This window comes from Camelina sativa, chromosome 15 (assembly GCF_030686135.1).
Source record: "Camelina sativa cultivar CO46 ecotype springtype chromosome 15, ASM3068613v1".
NCBI lineage: Eukaryota > Viridiplantae > Streptophyta > Magnoliopsida > Brassicales > Brassicaceae > Camelina > Camelina sativa.
The window spans coordinates 13,462,202-13,489,180 of NC_141894.1; the positions used below are offsets into that span (position 1 = coordinate 13,462,202).

General features: G+C 36.0%; 3 protein-coding genes across 5 annotated transcripts; 2 read left to right on the forward strand and 1 right to left on the reverse strand.

Moving 5' to 3' along the window:
* Window positions 1–7,135: 7,135 nt before the first annotated feature.
* On the forward strand, window positions 7,136–9,717 carry LOC104746759 (ATP sulfurylase 1, chloroplastic). Of its 2 annotated transcripts, XM_010468281.3 has the most exons (5): window positions 7,136–8,039; window positions 8,307–8,712; window positions 8,804–9,064; window positions 9,151–9,237; window positions 9,335–9,717. In XM_010468281.3, the coding sequence occupies exons 1-5, from the start codon at window positions 7,528–7,530 to the stop codon at window positions 9,470–9,472; spliced, it is 1,404 nt and encodes a 467-aa protein (XP_010466583.1). In that variant the 5' UTR covers window positions 7,136–7,527; the 3' UTR covers window positions 9,473–9,717. The 2 variants fall into 2 exon arrangements, with proteins under 2 accessions (XP_010466583.1, XP_087345705.1); XM_087489579.1 differs by having other exon boundaries at window positions 7,243–8,039; window positions 9,151–9,717.
* Window positions 9,718–12,941: 3,224 nt separating this feature from the next.
* Window positions 12,942–14,236, forward strand: NRPD7 (RNA polymerase Rpb7-like, N-terminal domain-containing protein). 2 transcript variants are annotated; one of them, XM_010468283.2, is made up of 2 exons: window positions 12,942–13,225; window positions 13,569–14,236. In XM_010468283.2, the coding sequence occupies exon 2, from the start codon at window positions 13,590–13,592 to the stop codon at window positions 14,112–14,114; it is 525 nt and encodes a 174-aa protein (XP_010466585.1). In that variant the 5' UTR covers window positions 12,942–13,225; window positions 13,569–13,589; the 3' UTR covers window positions 14,115–14,236. The 2 variants fall into 2 exon arrangements, with proteins under 2 accessions (XP_010466585.1, XP_010466586.1); XM_010468284.3 differs by having other exon boundaries at window positions 13,046–13,215.
* On the reverse strand, window positions 14,168–17,713 carry LOC104746761 (putative calcium-transporting ATPase 13, plasma membrane-type). The gene has a single exon (XM_010468282.2). The coding sequence runs from the start codon at window positions 17,339–17,341 to the stop codon at window positions 14,276–14,278; it is 3,066 nt and encodes a 1,021-aa protein (XP_010466584.2). The 5' UTR covers window positions 17,342–17,713; the 3' UTR covers window positions 14,168–14,275.
* Between the last annotated feature and the right edge of the window lie 9,266 nt (window positions 17,714–26,979).

The following is a 26,979-nucleotide window of genomic DNA, read 5'->3' on the forward strand; positions in this document are numbered from 1 at the left end:
AATACTAAAAACCATTATAAGTTATTCTTTTGCGTACACACACCAATTTTTATTAACAATTTCGTCACACACATCCCTAATTACTGGAAAATTTAGTTGACCGGCTTGAAGCTTATGTGAGTAAAATATCATTACTCTTTTCATTTGCAATTAGCGTTGTTGACTTATTGGTGCCAAACTAAAAACCTTAAAAAAGGAACAATGAAAATGAAAAACTTCTAAGCCAATAAGAGGTTTTGCCTTTTTATCTTTCTACCAAATACAAAAAAAAGTCGTTGTCAAAGGATTGTCCATATCAATAATTTTCAATAGCTTGCAATGCAATATCGCGTAGCTGTCACAAACCAACAGCTTGCCCAGAACCTATCGAATTTTGAGTAAGTTTTGCATAGAAATGGTATCATCCCATTGTTAGTGATAAGGAATCTTTTTGAGGAAAGTTTGTTTTATTATTCAATTCTCTTTCTATACATTTACAGCAATAAACAATTAAATAACATCAGGTTCACATAGTACTTTATTTATTACACATCTTCCAGATTTATATATATTTTTTTTGTTGTTACATGTTAAAGCTATTTATATTATGTAAATAAAAAAGGTTGCTGTAACGTCTCTAGAGCTATTAATTACTACAACGGTAATTGGCATTGTGGTAGATTACAAGAACAAATGGTCGTAAAACATGTGTAGTCGGTAATTAAGCATGGATTCTGTATGCACATAGATAATTATATAGTTTAGCTTTACAAAAACTCAAATATATTTTGTGTGTGACAAAGACTGGCACTTGGGTCAATAATTATATATATATATATATATATATATGCACTTTAAATAGATCATGAGAATATTCCATATGAGCTCACTTATAGGTATCACCTCAATTGGTTAAAATTATATTCAAAAACCAGTTTTTTAAAAAAAGAAAAGTTTTTTTCCTACAAAATACTTTAATGTCTTGTAATAAAAATATCAAAAATGTTTGAAAGGGTTATAAGCAAATTGTACGACATCTAATATTTTTCAGAGCTCTTTCTAGAAAACATATATATTTGTGGTGTATATTGGATTTTTTTTTAAGTTGTTTGTATACAGTTTGGCTTCTTCGTGAAATTTAGATTATACAATATCATTAGTGGGAACACAAGTATACAATCTTTCATTTGCTTAGTGGTATATGAGAGAATTATAAAGTAGTTAACCATGCACGATGAGCTTATATATAGAAGCCAAAAAATGTAATGCTTCACATATATTATATATAGTCTAAGAGTTTCCGTAGGTTATACTTTATGCATGTGTTTAACTTCACTTTTTCATGACTTAGGCCTTAGTTAAAGCCACTATTTCTTAATTATATTGAATATGAATCATAAAGATATGTCTCTGCGGTGGAGTTTGAAAACTAAATTAAACCTAATGATGAGTCTAATTAAAGTCTATATAATCAATTCGAATAGGACAACAAGAAAACTGTCGTATTTTTTCTCTCCGACATAGAAAATAATAATTCTGAACATACTATTAAATAAATGGTTAATATAACTAATTAAACCAATTCGTACTACTATGTTTCAAATTAATTAACCAAGAGTGGATGTATTCAGACGTATACAAATCGAAATCGTCATCAAGTCTTCTATAATAACATAGTGATAACTGATTAAGTAGGTTTAACATTTGATTAACAAGTCTCAGAGTGATCGAAATCTCAAAGAACCTCCTATTAACATCTAACATCTTCTAGAACATTAATCTCATAGAAAACTATAATCAATTTAAAATATTATTATTATTTATTGAATTATTCTTTATCAAAACAATTTTTTCGGTATTTCAAAACAAAATATCAAGAACTAGTAAAGAAGAGAGAAAAAAAAAAAAAAAAAAAAAAAGGGGTCCCCATCAATATATATATATAGTAGAGATCAGTAATTAATAAGAGTTACAGAAAGAAGCAAAAAACAACAACACACAAAACTAATCCGTCTCTCTGTAAGAGATGAGAGAAGAAGTAAGTGCATGAGACTTAGAGAATCGGCGTGACATTATTCAATTTTATTCACGGTTCTTACTTTGGACCACACTCTTTTCTTTAACGCCTTTTGTTTGTCACTCGTTCTTTTTTTATTTTTAGTTTATCTTTTTCTCTTTCACTTTCGACCCACAAACTCTTGTTTAATTGTAAACCTGACCCTTCTCAAACTATGTTCTCTTATCTCTCTCTCCCTCACGTTCTCCTCCTCTTCTCTTCTATATAAACACCCGTCTTCTTCTTCACTTGATGAACAGACAATTTTTATCTCTTTTCTTTCTCACTCTTTTTTTTTTTGGGTTCTTGATCTGGTTTGGTGCACCGGCATCTGATGAAGCTGCCAGCATGATCTAATTAGCTTTCTTTTATATCCGTTGTTGTTTTTCGTGACGATGGTTTAAGAGATGAGTGTCGATTAGATCATGTTCGCAGTTTCACCCGTTGACTGTCGCACCTTTTATATAAACCCTAATTTTTTCCATCTCAAAATCCACAATATATATCTAGGATTTTTTTCACCTTTTAAGACACTTTGTTTTTTTTTTTTCTCTCTTATCTGATCTGCGAGATTAATTCTCTTTTCTGAGGCTTAATATACTGTTTCATCTGAATTTTCATCATAGATATGATTGTGTCTATCACTGTATGCAGATCTGAAGGAATTTTGTTTTTGTTAGGGTTATAGAGTTATATGACTATAGGAAACCCTAATTCGTCATTTCGCAATTTTTTTTTTTTTTTTTTTTTTTTGTTAAATGTGAAAATGTTATTATGATGAAGCTAGGGAAGAGGAGATTTGTTTTTGTTTACAAAGATTAGAGAATTTTATAGATTGATGAGTTGATTATCTATAATTACTTTTTGGGGATCTCAAGAGAGACTTCCAACTTCTTACCCTGTTCTTGTAGAAAAGACTTTCATATACATCTATATTTTTGTTATTATAATAGCTTAGGGTTTCTGGGAGTTGAAACTGAAGTTGTACACGATTGATACATATTTGAGTAAAGTTTTCTGGTGTTAGTAGTTACTTTGCGCGGAGCTAACTCTACTTGAGGATCCTACTATATTTACCAGAGATATGCAAATAAGTGTTAAGAATTTTGAGAAATTAATATATCCAAATTTTATAAGAGTTTACTACACCAGTAATGATGGTTGGCCAATAAATTACTGTTGTGAAAACCTTAGGCTAGGTTTTAGAGCCATTTCAACTTTGGCCTCGAAAAAAATAGATGTTTTCTGTGATTTGAATGGCTTCGTAGATCTTCGTAGATGTACCATGGCGAGTGATAGAATGATTAAAGAGTGTTTCAAATTAAACCCAAAAAAAAAAAAACATTGAACAACTAAAACTTGGATATGTCAATTTTACTGTTTCATTGCTCGAAAATGGTCCCCTTTGCATTTTAAGATATACACATGAACCAGTTAACAATTGTTTCAATCACTACATTTCAATTGTATAATTCAAAGTTAATTATGTACACAAAATATACGTTAGTTCATATGATCGAAACATTTCTTGACCTTTTGCCTTATCAATTATCATAATTCATAAGTAGCAAAGTACAAACGATCATCCATATATCATCATCGGTCGTCATCATCTCTCTTTTTTTCTTGCTTTTAACTCATCGATCGTCATCATCTAATAGGTACGTCTATAATAGGGATGATATGATTCGGTTAATGGGATTTCGAAACTTTGGCTTTTCTATTTGTATGGGAAAGCTCCACCGAGTGTACATTTTTTTTTTTTTTTGCCTAATTTAAAATGAGATTCTCCAAGTTGCTTTCGTCTCTTTCAAACTTTCCTTTAATGGTTTTAGTTCGTCAGTTACAAAAAAAAATTCGTCTGTATGTACATAATTACATATGTGGAAATCCTTACACTAAAATGTATCAATCTGTTCCTACATCACATTCAATTTTCTCCAACCGTTACTTTTACTTATCCAAGAAAAGGCCAAGCATTAATTCGCCCTTTTTCTGTATTCTAACGTTAAATTAAACATTTTAATTTATGTAGGAATTTTTTTTTTTAACTATAGTCAAGACATTATTTATTTAGGGATCTGAGTAAACTTTAGGAAAATCAAAACCAATATATTATAGTACTAAAGAAAAAAATAGAAGCTTGCATGAATCAACCAATTATTAGAAATATCTTATAAAAAGCCTACAGCTTAATTTATAAATCGTTAAAATGAAAATTTCTTACACAACTTTCAAATGAGAAAAAAGGCTATTGAAACAATATTTGTAAGAAATATATGCATTGAAGGATTTTGAACTAGACTGATGAATTTGTTGGTGAAAAATACATACTTATTTGGTCATTTAAATAAAACTCCCTGAAAAAACTTGTAGTTAAATGTAGAATAGTTGTACTCGTATGTGTTAGTGTCGTATAAATATTTCACTAGTAGAACTGAAACCTCCTGTGACCTGTCCATGATTATTGAACAATACAAAATAATCTACTGCTAGACGACCACACATGAACGAAGAGCCCGAACATGACCTTTGGAGGTGGACCATAAACTACAACCCGAACATGCCCTTGGCAAATACTATAAATTCAGCCCACCATAATTGAGCCTCTTTTTCTCCATAATACTTGGGCCTAATCTTCGTTATGTCATTGCTACTTTATATAAGACGCATAGACATGCCCGGAATGTAATCATATTGGAGACCTACTTTTCAAAAGGTTCGTCAAGTACCGGTTGTTCTTGGATTGAATCAGACGCACGTACGCATGCCTGTCCTTACTATAGTTACTATATTCCTCATGCGTTAGAAAAGTGCGGATATATAGTACATGGAGCTTAGACTCACTCAAGTCAACCTTGTTCCTTTGGCTCATTTGTAATAATTTGGTGAAGTCTTCTTTAGAACCTTTGGATGACTTCGAGTTTCCATTCTTAAAGAGACTCGGATTAGTCGAGAAACTTTGGCATCTCCTCTCATATGGATCTTACTTAATTACTTTGGGTAAGTGGACTTGGACAGTGAGTCCCAACAAAAGTTTTAATTGGGCATGCATGCATTAATTAATTTATGTTCAGAAAAACAAGAATATTTATAGTTCAGGAGTTATATAATACGACGGACTTTAGTCATAAGACAATGTACGATGAAATTTGAAATATTGGATTTTAGGAGTTTATATATATTAAATTGAATAAATTGCGATTTCTGCTTACAGTATTAAATTAATTATCTGGTTAATGATTACGAGAGCAAAGCAGGTAGGTCGATCATCAATGTTTTAATTTTGATTTTTGACACATGTTGAATGTGAAAAAGGTCCCCAGCCACCAATAAACTGGTCATTAAGCCCTACATAATCCAAGTCCTTGATTGTCTTACATTTACTTAAATACTTCCTCTGTCTCACAAATATTGAAGTTTAGGATTTTACACACATATTAAGACATGGAGAATATATGATTTATTTTTCTAATACTTTTTCACTTTCCCACCTTCCCACTTTTACAATCCATACACTTTACAACATCAGTAATCATTAAAACAAAAAATTATTAAAAATATTCAAAACATCAATCTTGTTGGGACAAAAAAAATTCTCTAAAACTTCAATCTTTGTGAGACAGAGGGAGTATATGAATTAGTCAAAAAAAAATTGTGTTAACATCCAAACTGAATAATTTTTAAGATAAGAAGAGTAAACTTGTAAGTTTGTAACGTTTGAGTATTTTGGAGTTCATAATGGGAAAAAATGGTTAAGAACATAATTGGGAGATAAAATTCATTCATCTACCAGTCTACCAACTTTCCAATTTTGACAATATTTACCACGTGCACGGTGCATCTGCGCATGCACAGCATCATTGTCAGATTAACAAACACATATGTTTATCTATAAGAAAGAGAAGAAGAAAAAAGAAGATGAGTTCGTGGCTGCGCTTCGGGGTCAAGATTGGTCTGATTCAGGTCAATATTGAGGAGCTTTTATAATATAAGTAGTAGTAATCAATGGGTCGGCAAAATGTTTTCTAAAATAACATTTTTTTTATTGTATTCACAATGATACACACCTCGTGTTTTTTTTTGTTTTTTTTCGCCCTACAATAATATCCAACTCAATAATGTTCCTATCTTTATCAAATTATATCGAGTTTTTTTTCGTAACGTCGTTGTCAAGAGCCGATAGACACACATAGCTACGATCCTATGGATAAGAGTAAAATTGGAAACATAGAATTATACCTAAATTTATCCAAATCACGTTCTAGTAGATGGTAAATACTAGATGGTAATTTTTTTTTCTTTTTAAATGAATGGTTATATAAGATAAGAATAAGAGAGAATAATCTACAAAAAAAAATGAAGTAAATCTTATCAAATAATTGAATAAAATTCTTAAGAAAGTAAATATAGCAATGGCATGAGTGTTACATGATACATCTATAAATTTTAATGTTTAGCTTCATTTTTGTTTATTAAAATGAGATTGATTACTCAAAAAGTAGTACACTAGTATTATTCTTAAAAAAATGAGAAAAAAGGGGAACAAATATTCGTGATGTGACGTGGCAGATCGAGTGGTGTAATATTCTAATATCAAGTGGTTTGTGTAGTAAGCAAATGCGTGGTCGAACCTGACCGTATTCTTGGGATGTATTCAACTGTAGCATCATCGGTCCTCACCACACAGCCTCTTACCTCACCTTTCCTAACTTTTATTTTTATTTTATTATATATATATATATATATATATATATCCTTAACAACATACAATAGCTAATTTACTCTGGAATCTGGATATATCTCATCTAAAATGTCCCAAAACATTAAATAAAAATTTGTTTATTTAAAATAGATTATGACATTTTATTTTAAAATATGTTCATAAGCCTCTCAAGTTATTTTTAATCACTAACGAGAGAATATAAAGAAAAGTATATTCCACTAATAGTATATTTATGTAGTACTATACTACTATCATTTTGGTGGTCAATTATTTTTATTTTCAGAAAAACTTTCTTCTTTAATATTTTTTTTTTATAAATCACACGTATAATATAATCGTATTTAAATACGGATTATGAGTAAATATGATGACATAACAACGATAATAATACAAACCAATATGAAAACATCGATTAAAAAAAAGTAGTACTAGTATATGTTTAATAGTAATAAAAGAAAAGTATAGAATGACTCTGTAGTCTGTACTATACCAATAAGGTAACCTCGTTATAATATATGTCACACTACTACTATTAATATAATAATCATACACTGAATAAAATTAATTAAATAACTAATACCCGTCCAGGTACATAATAATACGGTCCTTAATTACTATTAACTCTATAAAACCAATCCAAACACCAAATCTCATTTTCCAATTGAATTGGGAACAAACCATACCATCATCTCCAAGCTCTCTCTCCTCCATTAGAGAGCCAAAAGCTTGAAGAAGCAGCCATTAGCCTAACAAACCATTCAAAAACATGGCTTCCATGGCTGCCGTATTAAGCAAAACTCCATTCCTATCTCAACCACTCACCAAATCATCATCCCCAAACTCCGATCTCCCCTTCGCCGCCGTTTCCTTCCCTTCGAAATCCCTACGCCGTCGCGGAACCGTGGGATCAGTAGTCCGAGCCGGATTAATCGCGCCTGACGGAGGTAAGCTAGTGGAGCTTATCGTGGAAGAGCCGAAACGGCGGGAGAAGAAACACGAGGCGGCGGAGCTTCCTCGCGTCGAGCTAACGGCGATTGACTTGCAATGGATGCACGTGTTAAGCGAAGGCTGGGCAAGTCCACTCGGAGGTTTCATGAGAGAATCCGAGTTCCTCCAAACTCTTCATTTCAACTCGCTCCGTCTTGACGACGGATCCGTTGTTAACATGTCTGTTCCTATTGTTCTCGCTATCGACGATGAGCAAAAGGCACTTATCGGCGATTCTAAACGTGTCGCTCTTGTTGGTTCCGATGGTAACCCCCTCGCTATCCTCACCGAGTAAGTTCTTCTATTATTCTCGAATCAGTTTTGATAGATTCATGAAGAAGAAACTGAGATTAGAATTTGATTTTTAGCTTTTATCTGTGTTGATGATTGGAGTTAGACTAGATCTGATTCGTTTGACAATAGACACAAAAGCTGAATACTCTGTTTATGCATCACTGTAGATATAGTACTAGTCAATGATTATAAATGCATGATTGAAGTTGGATATGGATTTATTAATTGGTTACTCAAAAACTTGTTTGTTTCTGTTTTGATCAGCATTGAGATTTATAAGCATCCGAAGGAAGAAAGGATAGCTAGAACTTGGGGTACGACAGCTCCAGGTTTGCCTTATGTAGAAGAGGCGATAACTAATGCTGGGAACTGGCTTATTGGGGGTGATCTTGAGGTTCTTGAGCCAGTTAAATACAACGATGGGCTTGATCGTTTCAGGCTTTCGCCTGCTGAGCTACGTAAAGAGCTGGAGAAGCGTAACGCGGATGCTGTGTTTGCTTTCCAGCTGAGGAATCCGGTTCACAATGGTCATGCTCTTCTTATGACTGATACACGTAGGAGACTTCTTGAGATGGGATACAAAAACCCTATCCTTTTGCTTCATCCGTTAGGAGGGTTCACAAAGGCTGATGATGTTCCTCTAGATTGGAGGATGAAGCAACACGAGAAGGTAAAGAAACAACACTTATTGATTGTGTGTCTCTGAGTGAGAGCAACTAACAATTGCTGTATACTAAATGGTGTTTTTGATTCTAAAACAGGTGCTAGAGGACGGTGTTCTTGATCCAGAGACAACAGTTGTTTCGATCTTCCCTTCTCCTATGCATTACGCTGGTCCAACCGAAGTGCAATGGCATGCCAAGGCCAGAATCAATGCTGGTGCTAACTTTTACATTGTGGGTCGTGATCCAGCTGGAATGGGTCATCCCGTAGAGAAACGTGATCTTTACGATGCTGATCATGGAAAGAAAGTACTAAGCATGGCACCAGGACTCGAACGACTCAATATCCTTCCTTTCAAGGTATATAGAAAACACAATTGAAAAAGATTCACCCCTTATTGTTTAGGCAAATGTTGAGATCTGATTTCTTGGTTCAATTTTCGCAGGTTGCTGCATATGACAAGACGCAAGGCAAGATGGCTTTCTTCGATCCGTCAAGGCCTCAAGATTTCTTGTTCATCTCTGGCACTAAGGTAAATCTATCAGTCCTCAAGAGAAATATTACATTGTTTAATTCTTCATGGTTATACTTACAAAACAAATCTGTAACGTTTTTCGATTTTTTTTCAGATGCGCACATTGGCAAAGAACAACGAAAACCCGCCAGATGGTTTCATGTGCCCAGGTGGATGGAAAGTTCTGGTGGATTACTATGAGAGTTTGACTCCAGCAGGTAATGGTAGAAAACCAGAAGTGGTTCCGGTTTAAGACAAAAGACAAAACTGTCTCTGCTTCGTTTCAAGTTGTAACGTTTGTATTGTAAGCCTTGTGGCAACAGTCATTGTTGTATAGGGAGAAAGCCTATGTATGATTAGGCTGGACCTTTTTCCAAATAAATTACAGATAAGACTGTTTCGTTTTGCAAGACAGTTTACGAAACTTGTAATATTGGGGTCGAAAACTTTGTACCATACTGAATGAAACGATTGTGTTTATATATTCAAAATTAAAAACAGCCAAGTAACTTTCTTACAAATTTACGAGTAAAATAAATCATTGAATCTTTCATGTTTGACTTCATAACAGTCAGGTAAGTTTGTTCGACAAAAAGAAAGTAATCACATATATAAAATTAGAGTTTCAGTCTCTTCTTATTGGTCCACTTGGCAATACAATTTTAACAAAAAAAAAAATTTCTATTAAAACACAAATTTAAAACAATTAATTTTCACATTTAACTCACATAATATAAAACTGAAATCTTTATACCTTCTCCCTATAAATTATTCATTAACTTTATTTCTCCACTAAGTTGTATTAATCAATTGTATTAAAACAAAACAATAAATTAGAATTGTAACTCTCATTTTTCTAAATGTAATTTTTCATCATTTCTCTTCCTATAAATACTCATTATCTTATTCTCTTAGTCTATCACTCTTTCATTCTCTCATCTTCTTCCAATACTCTCAAATCTCTTTTTTTTGTTTTGTTTTGTTTTGTTTTGTTTTGTATTTTTTTGTTATTGTTGTTATATGGGTTATAAAAAATCAAATCAAATATCATTGTAAAAGCTTAGTTTTAGAGTTTGTATGATATGTATATCTTATATATTTATTTTAATCTTTTAAAATGTTTATCTCCCTTTTCTATTTTATATTAACATCTTATAAGTCATTATTTTCATACTTCCTTACAATATTCACCACACAATAAGATCATAAAGTTGAAATGATCTATATGTAATTATCTATTATGTTTCTGGTTATCTCACATATTCATGTATCATTTTTAACAATTTATAAAGATCAATATAATATTTAAAGATCAATATAATTATCCTTTTATCCATTTATAAAGACTATTTTGTTTTGTGATCCAATTGTTAAATCTGCAGATATCAATATAATATATATATATTTTTTATGATTTGAGGTTTTTGAAAACAAAAAGAACATAATTAAACAATTGGTTTTTTGTGTCTTTAATCAAAATAAAAAATGATCCAAAAAACAAAACATATTCAACTGGAAATTAAATATAAAAAATAAAATATCATTTCACTAAATTTTCTAAAGATGAAACCATTAGTATGAAATCTAGCACTATAAATTAAATTGATGAGTGAAAACCAAAAAATATAAGTTATCCTTGGGATTTTAAAAATTATTGAGATTGAAGAATTCATATAATTTTATAAGTAATTTAGTTTGTCACTTAAAAAGTAATATTTTTTATTTTGAAATATTATGTGTAAGTGTTGAGTTTATATCAACAAACAACCAAATCATGTGAATTTTGATTAAGCCACTTGGTATTCCCTTTATTTTAGTTTATAAAAAATTAAAATATTTATTTATAATTAAAGACATGTAACTCCATTTAACTCAAATGTAACTCCTATCCAATAATTGTACATTAATTCATTCCTCCTACTAACTTATTATCTTTCAAGAGAATTTAAATTTTAATATCTTTTTATTTATTTTGGTTGGCTAAACTTATATTCATATTTTGGTTGGCTAAATTAATATATTTCTCATGTAAAATTATTGTTTATAATATATTTCTCATTTCAAAGTTTAAAGCAATATATCATATATATAAAAGTAAGGTTTTGGTCTCTCCTTATTGGTTGATTTTCATTTAATGTTTTCTATTTTTTTTTTTTGCTTTCTAATTGCTTTAAACAATATTTAAGATCCAATAAACACAATACATTTAACTCACACATTAAAATAAAATTATAACTGAAAATAAAATAAATTATGCATTAATCATATTCTACCACTCAATTTTATTCAAACACAATAAATTACTATTGTAACTCTATAGTTCTAAATGTAACTTCCATCATTTCTTATCATATAAATAAGCATTCTCTCAATCTATCATTCTCTCATATTGACATTATTTTACTATCTCATTTTCACATTCTCTCATTCTCTTCTACACTACCTCAAATCATTTTTTTTTTTTTGTTATTTTTGATTTCTTATTTTTGTTGTATGGGTTATAAAAAAAAATGAAATATCATTGTAATTGTTAATGCTAAATTTTAATTTTAGAGACTACATGATATATATTTTACATTGTTCTTATTTTAAAAGATTTATCTCCTTTATCTAATTTGGATTATTATCTTATAAGTAATCATTATCTCTTTCTCTCCCACCAATATCAAATGTTGTTATATCTCATATGTGTTGTAAGAGTTTGATTCTATATTTTAATTTAGAAAGTATTATATATATATAGATATTACATTGTTCTATTTTTTTAAGATTCATCTCCATTATCTAATTTGGATTACCATCTTACAGTAAACATTCTCTCCTCCTCTCCTACCAATATCAAATGTTGTTATATCTCATATATGTTGTAACTTGTAAGAGTTTGATTCTATATTTTAATGTAGAAAGTATTATATATATTTAACATTGTTTTCAATTTTTATTTTATTTATATAAAAAAATATTTCTTTTACATTTCTTGCCTTTCTAATCTATTCATATTTATTTTTTAAATTTGCATAGTTAAATTTAAATTCACATATGTTGGTTTTAACAAAACAATCAACTTTATTTGAGAATTAGATGTTCATATTCACTTTTAAACGATCAATGTGTAACATATAAGCATTTTGTCTTGCAATCACAAGTTCTATTTCCATTGCTTAACTCCATGGTTAAACTATAATATATGTTGTCCTATATATATATATATGTTCAAGATTGTATTTAAATATTACATAATTATTCAGTTAGCTAAATTTATAGTCACATATATACAATATATATACATAAGAATTTATATTACTTATTAACACCATAATTCGACCCATTATTTGCTTAACTCAATATTGGTTTCAAAGCCAACTAAAGAAAAGCAGAAACGATCTTATTGATATTAGACCAAAACATGGGCATACAAACATAATCACTTACACGGAAGATATTTTAAAAAATAACTTATTATTGCAACATCAACTTATGAAGAGTTTACATAATCAGTTAATTAGAAAATCTATAATACAATAAATGTATTGGAAACAATATCAGTCAATGATAAGATTGGATCCTCAAAAGCAAGAAACAACATCTTCATAATTCATAAAAAATAAACGCCACAATTATACATATCTGAACGAAATGGTATAAACATATAGTGTATAAATAAAAGTGATGGCAAAGCCCGTATATGCCTAATTAAAACGAAATAATACAAAAGAGAAAACGAAAAAGATCAAAAAAACAAGAAAGTACCAACTACACCACAACCCACGAGTTGCGTGGGGAAGCACCTAGTCATATTAATGGATGAGTTATGTACGGCCCAGTTGTAGTAATGGGCCTTTCATATGTAAATTAGGAAACCAACTTACGTGGTCTACTCTCGACGACGACGGATAGTGTTGTCTTCTCCGACGCTTGGTTGATCCTCACTCAGCAAGTGGAAATTGGAGTCTGATTCCGAAGTTGTTCCATCAGAGCTTCTAGTTTCGTCTTTCAGTAAGTTCAGGTTAGAGCTTTTGATTTTTCAAACCGAATTTTTCAGTAGATTCAGCCTTAGGATTTGTGCAGAACGATGGTGTATTATAACGTTTTGGGACTACAAACTGGTTTAAGCTTGGTGGTAAACTCAATGTTGGTTTGATGGTTAATGAAAAGTCGGAAACTTTTTGATTCTTCTTTATTGTAGAGTTTCATTTCTATAATTGCATGCAAAGTGTTTGTTAAAATGTCTGAAAGAAAACTTAAAGTTGATAATTTTATTTAAGAATTAGTAGGTTGTTTCAGTAGAATGCATAATCTTTTAAATCAGAATGTGATTTGACTATTTCTGATTCTTGGAAATGTCACAGTTTCAGGCTGTGAAGAAAAAAATGTTTATCAAAGTCAAATTGCCATGGGACGTTTTGATTCCAGCTGAAGATATGGACACTGGCCTCATGCTCCAGAGAGCTATTGTAGTTCGTCTACTCGATGCGTTTGCTAGCAAGAAGGCAACGAAAGATCTTGGATACTTCATAACACCCACAATTCTTGAAACAGTCGGCGAGGGCAAGATCAAGGAACAGACTGGTGAAGCTGTGTTTCCCGTGGTTTTCAATGGAATCTGCTTTAAGATGTTTAAAGGAGAAGTTCTTCATGGTGTGGTGCACAAGGTGCACAAGCTCGGTGTCTTTTTGAGATCTGGTCCTTATGAAACCATTTACCTATCTCACTTGAAAATGTCTGGTTATGAGTTCATTCCAGGAGAGAACTCTATGTTCATGGATGAGAACATGTCCAGGATTGAGATCGGTGCCACAGTTCGTTTTGTCGTGTTGGATACTGAGTGGAGAGAGGCAGAGAGAGACTTCATAGCTTTGGCTAGCATCGATGAAGACAATCTTGGCCCGTTCTAAAGATTGTAATCTGAGTTTTCACTCTATAAATAAATATGCTATTGTAAAAACGCTTTTCTATGTAATTGATCAAATCTTTATTTCAAATCTATTTAACATATTAAATGAAAAAAAAAAACAAATCAATGCTTCATAATGTAAGATCAAATTAAGAGCCTCTTTCATGATCTCTTCTTCCATTTCAGGTAGCTAAAGAAGTGTTTCTCTGGAACTGGAACAGACTTCACTAACCATCCAATAGGCCACGATGCAGCTGCTATCGCAATGCAAACTCCCCATTGACCCCAGTTCAACCTCTCAGTATCAGCAAATCGCTTTAGAAACTCAACCATCACCACTTGCAAAACCACAGTCACAACTATAATCCCAATGAAGAGCCTGTTCTTGTGTAAACCCTTGAACACGTTCTTCTTCTCCAAACTCCTCGCGTTAAACTCGTTGAACACCTGACAAAGCACAAAGGTGTTGAAGATCAAAGTGTTCTTCACCTTCTCTGTCACATCGAAGATGGACCTTCCTCTAAACTGAAGCACCAAGAGCACAGAGATTTGATAAAACGCTTGAGCCAAAAGATTCCTCCACATGATGTTTGTGATCAATGGCGCCACTCTCCCTATAGGTCTCTTCTTCATCAAATCATTTGTTGGTTTCTCTGTAGCTAAAGCCAATGCACCAAGTGTGTCCATGATCAGATTCACCCACAGTAACTGAACCGCCGTCAAAGGAACTTGTCCAGCTGAAACCGCAGCCACGAAGTTGATCACAAGAGCTGCAACATTCACAGTGAGCTGAAACTGAATGAACTTCTGAATATTGTTGTACACGCATCTCCCCCATTTCAAAACCGTTGCAACAGAAGCAAAGTTATCGTCCAAGATCACAATATCAGAGCTCTCTTTCGCAACTTCTGTGCCTTGAATCCCCATAGAAAGTCCAATATCAGCTTCTTTCAACGCCGGTGCATCATTAGTACCGTCTCCAGTAACGGCCACAACATGGCCTAGCTCCTTGAGGCATTTCACCATCAGTAGCTTATCAAACGGTGAAGATCTCGCCATTACTTTGATTCTTTCCACTTTTGCTAACCTTTCTTCTTGACTGTAGTTTCTAAACTCTTCTCCTTCTACCACAGCTTCACTGTTCATCTCATCTTCAGGTGTCAAGATCCCACACTCTACAGCTATTGCTCTCGCCGTGAAAATGTTATCTCCAGTGATCATTTTGATGTTTACACCAGCGAATTGACAATCCTCTACTGCTTTCTTCACTCCAGGTCTACATGGATCTTTGATTCCAACAATCCCAAGTAAGCTCAGCTTCTCTTCTTTCAACTTCTTGATGTCTCCATTGTCTTCTGAATACGCAAAGGCTATGCAACGAAGAGACTTAGCTGCCATAGATTGGATAATGTTCTCGAACTGAATCTTATCATCTTCTTTAATCTCTCTCACAACTCCAGAACCATCATAGAACGTTGAACACATAGCTAGAATCTTCTCAGCAGCTCCTTTCCAATGAACAACATTAACTTCTCCACTCTTCTTCTTCATCAACACACCACTTCTCTTCTTCTCTGAGTTGAAAGCTTCCACATGAACAACGTTATGTTCTTCAGTCACTTCCTCCATATCCATCTTCAACTCCTCAACCGCCCAGCTCAGAATCGCTTTCTCAGTTGGACTACCAGAGAACTCATACTCTGTTCCTGACTTAGCCTTAAACACACTCCCTGTAGTGTTCATCCCAACTCCTTGATGAAACAACTCAACCAATTTCTGAGACACAGAAGAAGCTTTTCCTGACTCTAGACCAAACCAGAAATCAGTTACCTTCATTTGGTTAAGCGTCAAAGTACCGGTTTTGTCAGTACAGATAACCGTTGCAGAGCCCATTGTCTCACAAGCAGAGAGCTTCCTCACCATAGCTTGATCTTTCATCATCCTCTTCATCGAATATGCTAATGTTAATGTCACAGCTAATGGTAATCCTTCTGGTATCGCAACCACAATGATTGTAACCGCTGCTGCAACCATCTTAACCACAGCGTTCACTATCTCATCGCTCTTCGTCTGCTTCCCATTATACTCACGGTTTCCACTCTCGTCTTTTGTCGTTCCAGTGAAGTAACGGACTAACAGAACCAAAAGAACCAAGAAAGCTACAAGTAAACCAACTTTACCTATCGAAGAAGTAAGCTTATCGAGACGAGACTGCAATGGAGTTTGCTCGTTCGTGTCACGCGAGATATGACTCATCATTTGTCCCCAAGCTGTGTTCATTCCGACAGAAGTAACCGCCATTTTACCAAACCCATCAGCGATTTTAGTCCCGGAGAACAAGAATGTGTTTCCTGTTAAGCTAACCTCGACGTGATCGCTTTCTCCAGTCATGCTTGATTCGTCAACGTGCAATGAATGTCCCTCGACGAACACACCATCCGCTGGAACTTGATCTCCAATGTTCAAACAAACGATATCTCCAACGACAATGTCAAAGATCGAAATCTCTTGACGACGTCCGTTTCTAACTACATCGATCTTGATGTTGCTACTTACTTTAGAGAGTTTATCGAACTGTCTGTTCTGTCTGAAGTTACTGACCGCAGAGACAGCTACCACCAAGAAAACGGCTACGAATATACTTCCTCCATCGTACCATCCTTCTTTCACTCCGTGTTCTTTGATACCGAACCCGAGAGATAGCGTTGCACAACCGAGAAGGATGAGAATCGTGAGGTCCTTGAACGCTTCCACCACGAAATGGAAGAGACTCTTGGATGGTTGTCTCGTGTAAGTATTAGACCCGAACGTCAAACGCCTACGTTCAATCTCATCAGCTTCTTCGTTGATACCGACACGTGTGTTAGTCTTCAGAGCCGAGACTAAACCGTTAGGACCACCAAGAGACTCAAGTTTCTCTTGGTTCTTGTTCTTGACGAGATCGTTTAAGGTTTCAGTATCAATCTTGAAGTGATCTCCATGAAGATCATCTTTTTGATGGTGGTCAAGATCAATGGCGGTGTAAGAAAGGGAACGAGGGAACAAACCGGGTTTTCGGATAGCGTGTTTGGCGCAGTTGAGGAGAGTTCTCGAACAGTAGATCTTGATGAACGCTAAATGCCATTTCTTGTTTGGTTTGCTTAGGGTTTTGGGAAGTTCCAGAAGAACCTCAACGCCTACCACCTTGTTCTTCTTCTTCTCTGCATGATCAGGAACGTTTCTTCTCATTGTTTCTTGGTATTTCTTAAACCGGAATTACTAAACCGAAAAGACGAAAAAAAAGAACCAGGAAACTGTAAAAATCTTTTGTTTTGTGAAAGCGATGTTGTAAACGGATTGCAAAATAAGAGAGCTGATGATGTAAAGATGATAGTTTCAATTGGTTTTATAGTTAGTTCATTAGTCGGTCATTACGTATCATCTACGAAGTTTCGTAGCAATGACAACGAAAGTCATGTTCGCCAGAATCTACCGCATTAAAAGCGAAGCAGTTACCATAAAATCGATATTAATACTTTTTAATTGAACGTATCAAATTTTAAATCAAGTTATCCACAATAATATAAATGAAAACGAGTGAAAAGATATACAATTGAATACAAACTTAACCTATTAAAAAATCAAGCCACATTAAGTAAAGTATCTAAGTAACCAAAAAAAAGAAGTAAGTAAATATTTTCTTAGATTTTCTAAATTAATATCCTTACACTAGGGGAATAATTTTAATTGTTTATGTTTAAAAATTACATACTTTTTAATGTAATTAACTAATTAATGATTAAAGAAAGGTGTAATGATTTTCTAGAATTTTTTCTTGTATCACCAAGATTGATTTTTATCAATTAATGTTAAAAAATTGTAAGTTTCAAGAACCATTAAATGAAAATTTTAAAATTTGATGAATTACTATTGGTCAATAATTATGAGAAATATTATTATAAATACATAATGCATCTATATCTAAACATTAAATGTTTTTCTTAATTAATGTGAAAATCTTCAAACATTATCCTTATGATACCGAGGGAGTATTTATTTAGATGTATTTTTTTTTAGATAAATATATAATCCATAAGAAGAAATACTTAATATCAGTAAACAAGTGTAATTTGAGTCAAAACTCTTTTGGAAAAATATACAGCCTTGTACGAAATCTTCAAATTATCTTTTAAAAAGAACAAAAAACCAAACAAAGTCAAGTCTACTAGGAAACATTATGAACAGCAAAATCGAAACCGTTTCGAGTTTTTCTTTTCTTTTTTATTAAAAACGATGAAAACATCTGAGTCATTTAGTCATGGACCTGACCTGGAAACGTCACGGCCAACATAGATGACTTGTTTTACAATTAGGATATATGTATAAAGTGTGTATAGTCCGTGTTTATTTAATTTCGGTGTAATAGTATATATCTATCTAACATTCGTTATCAATATAAAAGCAAGAAGAGATAGTTGGCCTCGTAGTGGCATATCGACATGCCTACTTTTCTTATACATATATAAATGGTATAGTATATTCTTTGTTTAACGATTAAGGAATTGGAATTGATGATATATTTATTTAGTTCTATGACTTCTATCTACTTCTCCAAATTAGTTAATCACCATTTCAAAGAGTTTAATACGTGTGGATTTTGAATCTATCACAATTTGTAATAACGGCTGATCCTAATATGAGTCCTAATTGTCATTACACTTCATATGGTGGATAACATTCCATGTAAACTTGTGGCCTAGTTGGCCTAGTAGTGGTATATAACTATATATATACGTGTGGCTTGTTCATGTGTTTTTAACATAAACAGATTTGCTAAATTTTTTTTGAAAATGTCCTTGATATTTTACTCTTAGACCGCACGTTGTAAAATCTTATTTGTCCAAAAGTTACGTTTCGGTTTTATTATCTACAAACAAATGACTTAGAATTTTTGTAAAGTAGGAAGGAGTAACTTCCTAACAAAGTTATCGTCTGGTGGTGTGGAGAAATTTAATATGCTATGCAAAGACTTTACTTAATAGTCTTATACAGTATTAGTTAAAAAGATGACTTTTGGAAGATGAGAACAAAAATTTCCATGTCTCAAGTCTAAACCACCATTAATGGATTCCTTGTAGGAACCACTGAGCATTTATCACCACATTTTCGTATACGATATATTCTCCGGCAAGACAAAAAGAAAGATATGACATCAAGAAAGAAAACGTAAGCAACAAAGGAGTCGTTAGCAAGTGGAAAAATATGGGGAATATATTTGGTATATTATGGCGGAATGGTTGTTTTACAATTTGATATTCGACCCAATTTGTAACTAATTTGTGGCTTACCTTATAGCTGAACACATGTGTTTTGTAACTGATATTTTCTTTAGTTTTTAATCATATGATTTTTGTTTATTGTTATTCTAATTTAGCATTTCGATTGTTATAGATGGTACTTTTTATAAAACGAAGAACTAGTATCTAGTTAATTGAAGAAACGATACTAAACAAAATAAATATCGAAATTTTAGTCCTATATATAGTATATTTTTATTGGTTTGGTAAGACCGTCTTAAATCTGTCAAATTTTTTATTTATAATTTCGTAAATACGTTGAAGTTATTAAATTTAGTGGTTTATATACTTTATACTACGGGAAAATAATGTTAGATTTCTTGTATTTCGGTTTCGGATAATACATCATATTTTTCTAAGGATGAAAGTGACATAGGTCAAACAAAGAATCCGCTAGTCGACAGATTTTAAACTTTTGATATTTTTCAGCAACAATATGAAGAACTAAAAAGGGTAAGAGTTTTGAATATTATTCTCGTGTGCAATGTAAATAAAAGTGGACCAACTCTAAAAAGCCAATACTAATAAACAAAGACTTTGGTCAACGTACGTTAAGAATAAAAAATTGACTTGTATATAATTTTATAGTCAATAGCAAACAACAAAAGATTCTTCCACATTGGATAATGTAAGGTATTTTTTTTTTTTTAAATCAATTATATTAAACGAGAAGTGAAAACATCCCACATTCAATCTCAGCAAAATTTTACCATTTTACCATTAATGAAATTGTCCTTAACGTTGAAATATTTTTTCCCTGGACGTAAAATTACCTATTTTCGCATTAAAAAAAAATCAAAAATTGGTTTAGAAATAATCTAATTGCATAAAAAAGTTATTTGCAAAACTAGAATTTACTAATTTAATCCCTAAATTTCCTGGAAAACACCTTTTTTACAACTATAGTTCTATTTTATACTATAAATTTTACAGATTTGAGATAATTAATGGGCCTAGATTGTTTATAGATTAATGGGGGCCTAGATTGTTTATAGATTAATGGACTTCTGCAGGAAAAAAAAACCGTAGACAATACACCTGTAACACCCGCAAACCAATTTGAGTGTTTTGGGTGAGGGTGTCGATCGACACCAAGGGGGTGTCGGTCGACACCAAGGGGGTGTCGGTCGACACCACTGATTTTCTGGTTCGACCAAATTGAGTTTTTAATCGATTTGGACCGGTTTAGTTTAGGGAAAACCATTAAACCGTGATATTTAAGTGGGAGAACAACCTAGGTCGTGTTTTGTTGTTGCCTAGCCGCTAAAAACAAAGAGAAAGAGGAGAAGGAAGAGTAAACTTGATTTTGGTGTTCAAGCAAAAAGGAACAGAATCGTCAGGGTTTGGGAGAAGGTGGATCTGTATACTTAAATCGTTTTGAAAGGTATTGAGTTTTGGTAGGGTTGTAGCTAAGAGATTTTCGTACACTCTCCTTTTTACAGAAGTGAATTTGGGTTAATATTCTAGGAGATATCGGCAGTTTCGTGGGGTGTTTCTGCTCAGTCGCGGATTGAGACCAGCGGGAGTTTCGGGATCGATTGCGGTTTCATCTGAAATCTGATCGTGCTGAAATTTGGTGGGAAGCTTCGTGACGCCTAGGAATAGCTTTTCACCGGAGGGATTTGATAGTTAACGGTTCATTTTCATTTTAGAAGGTGAGTGCATGACCATGGCTAATCTAAGCCTTTGATTCCCTTGTTCTTGCTTGTTGTTGCTTGTTTGTGTGTTTTTCTTGCTGGGATTGGTTGATACAGGTTCCTAAGGAGGTATAAGGCTTGGGTATTGAGTATTGGGTGTTTTGGAGGAGATTTGGGAGCGAGATTCGACTCTCGACTTCGCGCGGATCGCAGTTGCAGAGGGAGTGTCGATCGATACCGCTTGGTGTCGGTCGACACCAGCAATTTGGCATCGATCGACACTGTAGGGTAGTGTCGGTCGACACCATTGAGCCAGTGTCGGTCGACACTAGGCTGGTGTCGGTCGACACATCCCTTCCAGCGAGACGATGATTGATTTCCTGGTTTGTGTGTTTGTTTGTTGCTTGTTTTGGAACTTTGGAATCATTGTTGCTTGTGTGTATAGCCCAGTAGATGGGAGGATTGCCTCACTGAGTGTTTATCAAATACTCATGCATCTCAATTTGTGTTTGTGGTGCAGGTAAAGGCAAAGTGTGATCGTGGAATCATGGCAATGAAGAGGAGGATGTTCTTGGGACTCGATTGGATGTTGTCTGGTATTGCTAGGTTGCTAGAGTTGAGTCATTAGAAACATTGCTAGGTTGCTGGTTTCATGTTTCTTGTTGTTTGGTATTGGAATATTGCCTTTGCTATAATACCAGATTGTTATTGGTTATTATTGGTTTATTATTGAATATTGATTTATGTTATTCTGCTGTTGATTGTGAATATGGTTAGGTGGCTAGTGGATATGGGACCACTAGTTGTAGTTTATTTATATATATATATATATATATATATATATATATATATATATTATTTATTATTTATTAATAAAAAAAAGGTCGGTCGTTTCATTTTAGTATCAGAGCCCTTACGGTTCTAGGTTTTGGGTTCACTAGGTTTCTGTTGTAGATGTTTGGGATTGCATGTCTTGATCGATTATGTGAGTTAGTCAATTGTGTGTGGCATGGAGTCCTAGAACATCCTCTTCGAGCCTACAGTGTGATTCCACGGTGAGTTTGTGTTCTTGTGTTTTTGTGTTATGTTAAGATTGCTTGTTAGCCTCTGTTCTTGGAAGTGCATTGGTTAAAGGTGTTTGAGTTGTTGGTCATGGACGGGGACGTGGTCGTGGTCATGTTCGGGCGGGTCCCAAGGCCAGCGAGTGTGGGGTCCAGAGGTCCACGAGGAGGTACGTCAGAGGGTCGCAAGCGTATCAGGAGGGACCAGAGGGGGTTAGCCGGTGAGCGTGCCGGGGGTGCTGGGAACACAGAGGTGGGGTTGCAGCGGGTTTAGCCCAGGGTCGAGATGATCGCTTGGCGGATCTGTTGGCGTGCTGGTGGAGCGGTTACCGAGAGGGGTACCAGGGCAGGCTCCAGTTGTACCGCATGTGGCGGGGTGCAGCCGAGGGCTGCGGATGTTGAGGACTTTCCTTCTTATGTTAGGAGGGTGGAGCGGTTGTAGATGACCGGTATGAGATTATTCTCAAGGGGTATCGAGCCTAGAGAGGCGGATTGGGGGATATATGCAGTTAGAGCAGATATTTTTGCAGCTTGGTGGTTAATCCAGTTGGATATTATAAGTTGAGTGGGCAGGTGTAACATTGAAATGTTATACTCGGACCACAGGAGGTACTTTGTGTCGAGAGATGTTTATAGTCGTTAAGGATTGTTGCTCCTAAGGGGATGGTGATTCCCCTGAATACCGATAGCTCGAGGGGCTGAGGGCTCCGAGAGTGGCAGAGGGGATGATGTTCCCTTGAGGGGATGAGTAGTTCCCCTGATACCGAGATCTTGAGGATTGTGGTCCAAGAGTGAAACGGTATAAATCGAAGACGCTGGTCTGAGAGTGAGATCGGTATGGCTCAAAGGTTGCAACCTAAGAGAGGAAGAGTTGGAAGCAAGCAATGTATAGAACGTGAGTATGAACATAACGACAGAATGTAGACCTCGAGAGTGATGATGGTTTAATCTTGGATTTTAGGATTATGTTGGCCGGTGGGCCAGGGTTTTATGACCGGAGTGGTCAAGAATGTGTGGCTGATGTGCCAGGATTGAGTGGCCGGTGGTGCTGGAGTCACGGGAAGGAGAGCTGCAGCAGATATGAGCCGGTAAGGGCATGGTTGCCAGGTACATAAGATTCACGAGAAGCCTTCATGGCAGGATAAACTAATCGTTGCGACGATGGTGGATGAAGTTCATTGGAGATGGACAAGGTTACTAGATTTAAGGTTTTGGTAAGCTTGCTGGGGGGAAACAAGTCAAGTAGGTTAAGTTGGCGGTCTGCAAAGCATTTGGTACAGTGAATCGGAATATGCGAACGTATGGTACTTGTTTGTTTTATTACGCTCGTATTGATGATTTGCTGTGGAGAATAGCTAAGCGGAAAGCTAATTTTGGATTAATCTATCTTGTGGAAGTTTTCCCTAAGAGACAAGTTACTAGAGGTTCTTGGACAAACAAGAGGGTTGACTAACGTACCAACAACGTTTATGAGATTGATGAACAGTGTGTTTCAAGAGTTTCTGGACGTGTCTGTCATCATTTTCGTCGACGATATCCTGGTATTTTCTAAGAGTCCTAAGGAGTATGCAGTGAATTTGAGGGCAGTTCTGGAGAAGCTGCGGGAGCAGTAGTTGTTTGCTAAGATGAGCAAGTGTAGTTTTTGGCAGCGTGAGATGGGTTCTCTGGGTCACATTGTTTCTGCAGAGTGAGTTTCTGTAGATCTGGAGAAGATTCAGGCTATCAGGGATTGGCCTAGACAACAGAATGTCACTAAGATCAGGAGTTTCCTTGGTTTGACAGGTTACTACAGGACCATGAGATGAAGTCTCTGGTAGGAGAGGTCAATGCGTTGAGCTTGTGTGTGGTTTCTCGAGAACCATTGGGTTAGGAGGCGGCTTATGGAGCAGATCTTCTGAGCAGGGTGTGGTTGGCTCAGGAGAAGGATTTGGGGCTGGTGAATGTCTCTAAGGATATTGATTCAGAGTATCAGGTCTCAGCTAATGGTACTATCTTGGTGCGCGGTCGGATTTGTGTGCCCAAGGATGAGGATTTGAGATGGGTGATCTTGAGGGAGGCTCATGCGAGCATGTTTTCTATTCATTCTGGAGCGACTAAGACGTACCGTGATCTCAAGAGGTACTATCATTAGGTCCGGATGAAGAAGGTTGTAGCTAGTTGGGTCGCGAGGTGCGACGAGTGTCAGCTGGTGAAGGCTAAGCATCAGGTTCCAAGCGGATTACTAAAGAGTCTATCCATTCCAGAGTGGAAGTGGGATATGATCACGATGGATTTTGTAGTAGGATTGCCAGTGTCACAGACCTTTGATGCTATCTGGGTCATTGTGGACTGGTTGATTAAGTCAGCACATTTTCTGGCCATTAAGAAGACTGATGGAGCTGCGGTCTTGGCTAAGAAGTATGTGAGGGAGATAGTCAGATTGCATGGGGTGCCAGCAAGCATTGTGTCTGACAGAGATTCTAAGTTCACTTCGGTGTTCTGGAAGGCATTTCAGGCAGAGATGGGCACTAAGGTGCATATGAGTACAACTTATCATCCCCAGACAGATGGACAGTCTGAGCGGACAATCCAGACGCTGGAAGATTTGCTGAGGATGTGTGTGTTGGATTGGGGTGGCCAGTGGGCAGATCACCTGAACCTGGTAGAGTTTGCTTACAACAACAGTTATCAGGCGAATATTAAGATGGCTCCTTATGAGGCTTTGTATGGGAGACCATGTCGTACACCATTATGCTGTACTCAGGTGGGGGAGAGGAGCATGTTTGGTGCTAGTTTTGTTCAGGAGACCTCAGAGAAGATTCAGGATCTCAAGCTGAACATGAAGGAAGCTCAGGATAGGCAGAGGAGTTATGCCGATAGGAGGAGGAGAGATCTTGAGTTTCAGGTAGGAGACAGAGTGTACCTCAAGATGGCCATGTTGCAGGGTCCGACCAGGTCATTGTCAGAGACTAAGTTGAGTCCGAGGTATATGGGTCCATTCAGAGTTATTGAGCGGGTTGGATCAGTGGCATATAGACTGGAGTTACCCGAGGTTATGCTTGCATTCCATAAGGTTTTCTATGTGTCTTTGTTGCGGAAGTGTCTCCGTGAGGGTGAGCGAGTGTTGGCTAAGATTCCTGAGGATCTTCAGCCTAACATGACTTTGGAGGCGAGACTAGTGAGGGTTCTCGAGAGGAGGATCAAGGAACTTTGGAACGAGAAGATTCCTTTGATGAGAGTCCTGTGGGACTGTGATGGTGTTGAGGAGCAGACTTGGGAGCCTGAGGCAAAGATGAAAGCGAAGTTCAAGAAGTGGTATGAGAAGCAAGCCGCAACTTGAGCTTGTTTAGTCTGGTTCCATCTGTAATCCGTGGTTGGAGCGGGAATGGAGTATTCCAGCCCATCTCTCTTGTTACTCGGTCGCTTGAGATGGTTGGTTGTGCAACTCAGTAACAAGATGAGGTGGTGCTCGGGGTACAAAGTTTCCGTGAGGCGGGGTTTCTGGAGGAAAGTTTCTTGGAATAGGAGTTTTCCAAAAGTGAAAAGTTTCCAAAAATGGAAAGTGCTAATTATGGAAAGTTTTACGGGAGTTAGAATTTGTCCATTTTAGCGGTGGAGAACCTGGGAGGGGCTTGTGTGTGGCCTTAGTGGCAAACTTTTGAGTCAGTGTGCCCGTGTGTGGCGGTCTTTTTAGACATTGTGTGGCCTTTGTGGCGGGCTGTTTAGCCGTGTGTGGTCTTTGTGACGGGCTTTTTAGCCAGAGTGTCTTTGTGACGGTCCTCTTTAGGACATTTGTGTGGCCTTGGTGGCGGTCCTTTTTAGGACATTTGTTTGGCCTTTGTGGCGGGCTGTTTAGCCAGAGTGTCTTTGTGACGGTCCTTTGGGACAGATGGTCTTTGTGACGGTCCTTCGGGACAGATGGCCTTTGTGGTGGGCTGTTTAGCCAGAGTGTCTTTGTGACTGTCCTTCGGGACAGATGGTCTTTGTGACGGTCCTTCGGGACAGATGGCCTTTGTGGCGGGCTGTTTAGCCAGAGTGCCTTGGTGGCGGTCCTCTTTAGGACATTTTGTTTGGCCTTTGTGGCGGCCCTTGTGGCGTGTATATGATCCTTGTGTGGTCATGAGGTATTCCAGTGAGGGAATATGTGGCTGGTAGAACATTGAGATGTTTTTACGCGAGTCACGGGAAGGAAACCTGGATAGGGATAGGACTCAGACGTGTTCAGAATCGTTTGCTCGCGACTCTTGGAGGACTTAGGTTCTCCTAGTACTGCCATATTCAGAGACTTTGTGGCTTGGGAATATGGTTGGTATATCGACTTCGGATGACGATCCGGGGGCGCGCTGTAGGGTGGCAACCCGAGAGACGAGTTTGGACTTTTCCTTATATATTATGGCATGCGGGCTTCGGCCTGATGAGGAGCCAACATTTGGCATGTAGATTTAGGTCTGATGAGGAGCCAATAAAACTCAAGGTTTAGGCCTATGAGTAAAGAAAAGTCCAAAAAGTCAAGAGCAAATGACGCCTGGAGCGTGAGTCTATCGCCTAGAGGTGACCTTCTGTAGATCAGTCGGAGGAGTGCGGGCCGTGGAGACGGTTGCACGGGAGTCCTTGGCTGATGGTTGTTCGAGATTCGAGGACGAATCCAGTTTGGTGGGGGGGGGGAATTGTAACACCCGCAAACCAATTTGAGTGTTTTGGGTGAGGGTGTCGATCGACACCAAGGGGGTGTCGTTCGACACTACTGATTTTCTGGTTCGACCAGATTGAGTTTTTAATCGATTTGGACCGGTTTAGTTTAGGGAAAACCATTAAACCGTGATATTTAAGTGGGAGAACGACCTAGGTCGTGT

Coding starts and splice junctions, on each gene's coding strand:
- NRPD7 (XM_010468283.2), top strand. CDS start 13,590: ATGTTTATCAAAGTCAAATTGCCATGGGACGTTTTGATTCCAGCTGAA.
- LOC104746761 (XM_010468282.2), bottom strand. CDS start 17,341: ATGAGAAGAAACGTTCCTGATCATGCAGAGAAGAAGAAGAACAAGGTG.
- LOC104746759 (XM_087489579.1), top strand. CDS start 7,528: ATGGCTTCCATGGCTGCCGTATTAAGCAAAACTCCATTCCTATCTCAA. Junction 8,713..8,803: donor GGATGAAGCAACACGAGAAG/GTAAAGAAACAA, acceptor ATTCTAAAACAG/GTGCTAGAGGACGGTGTTCT. Junction 9,065..9,150: donor TCAATATCCTTCCTTTCAAG/GTATATAGAAAA, acceptor CAATTTTCGCAG/GTTGCTGCATATGACAAGAC.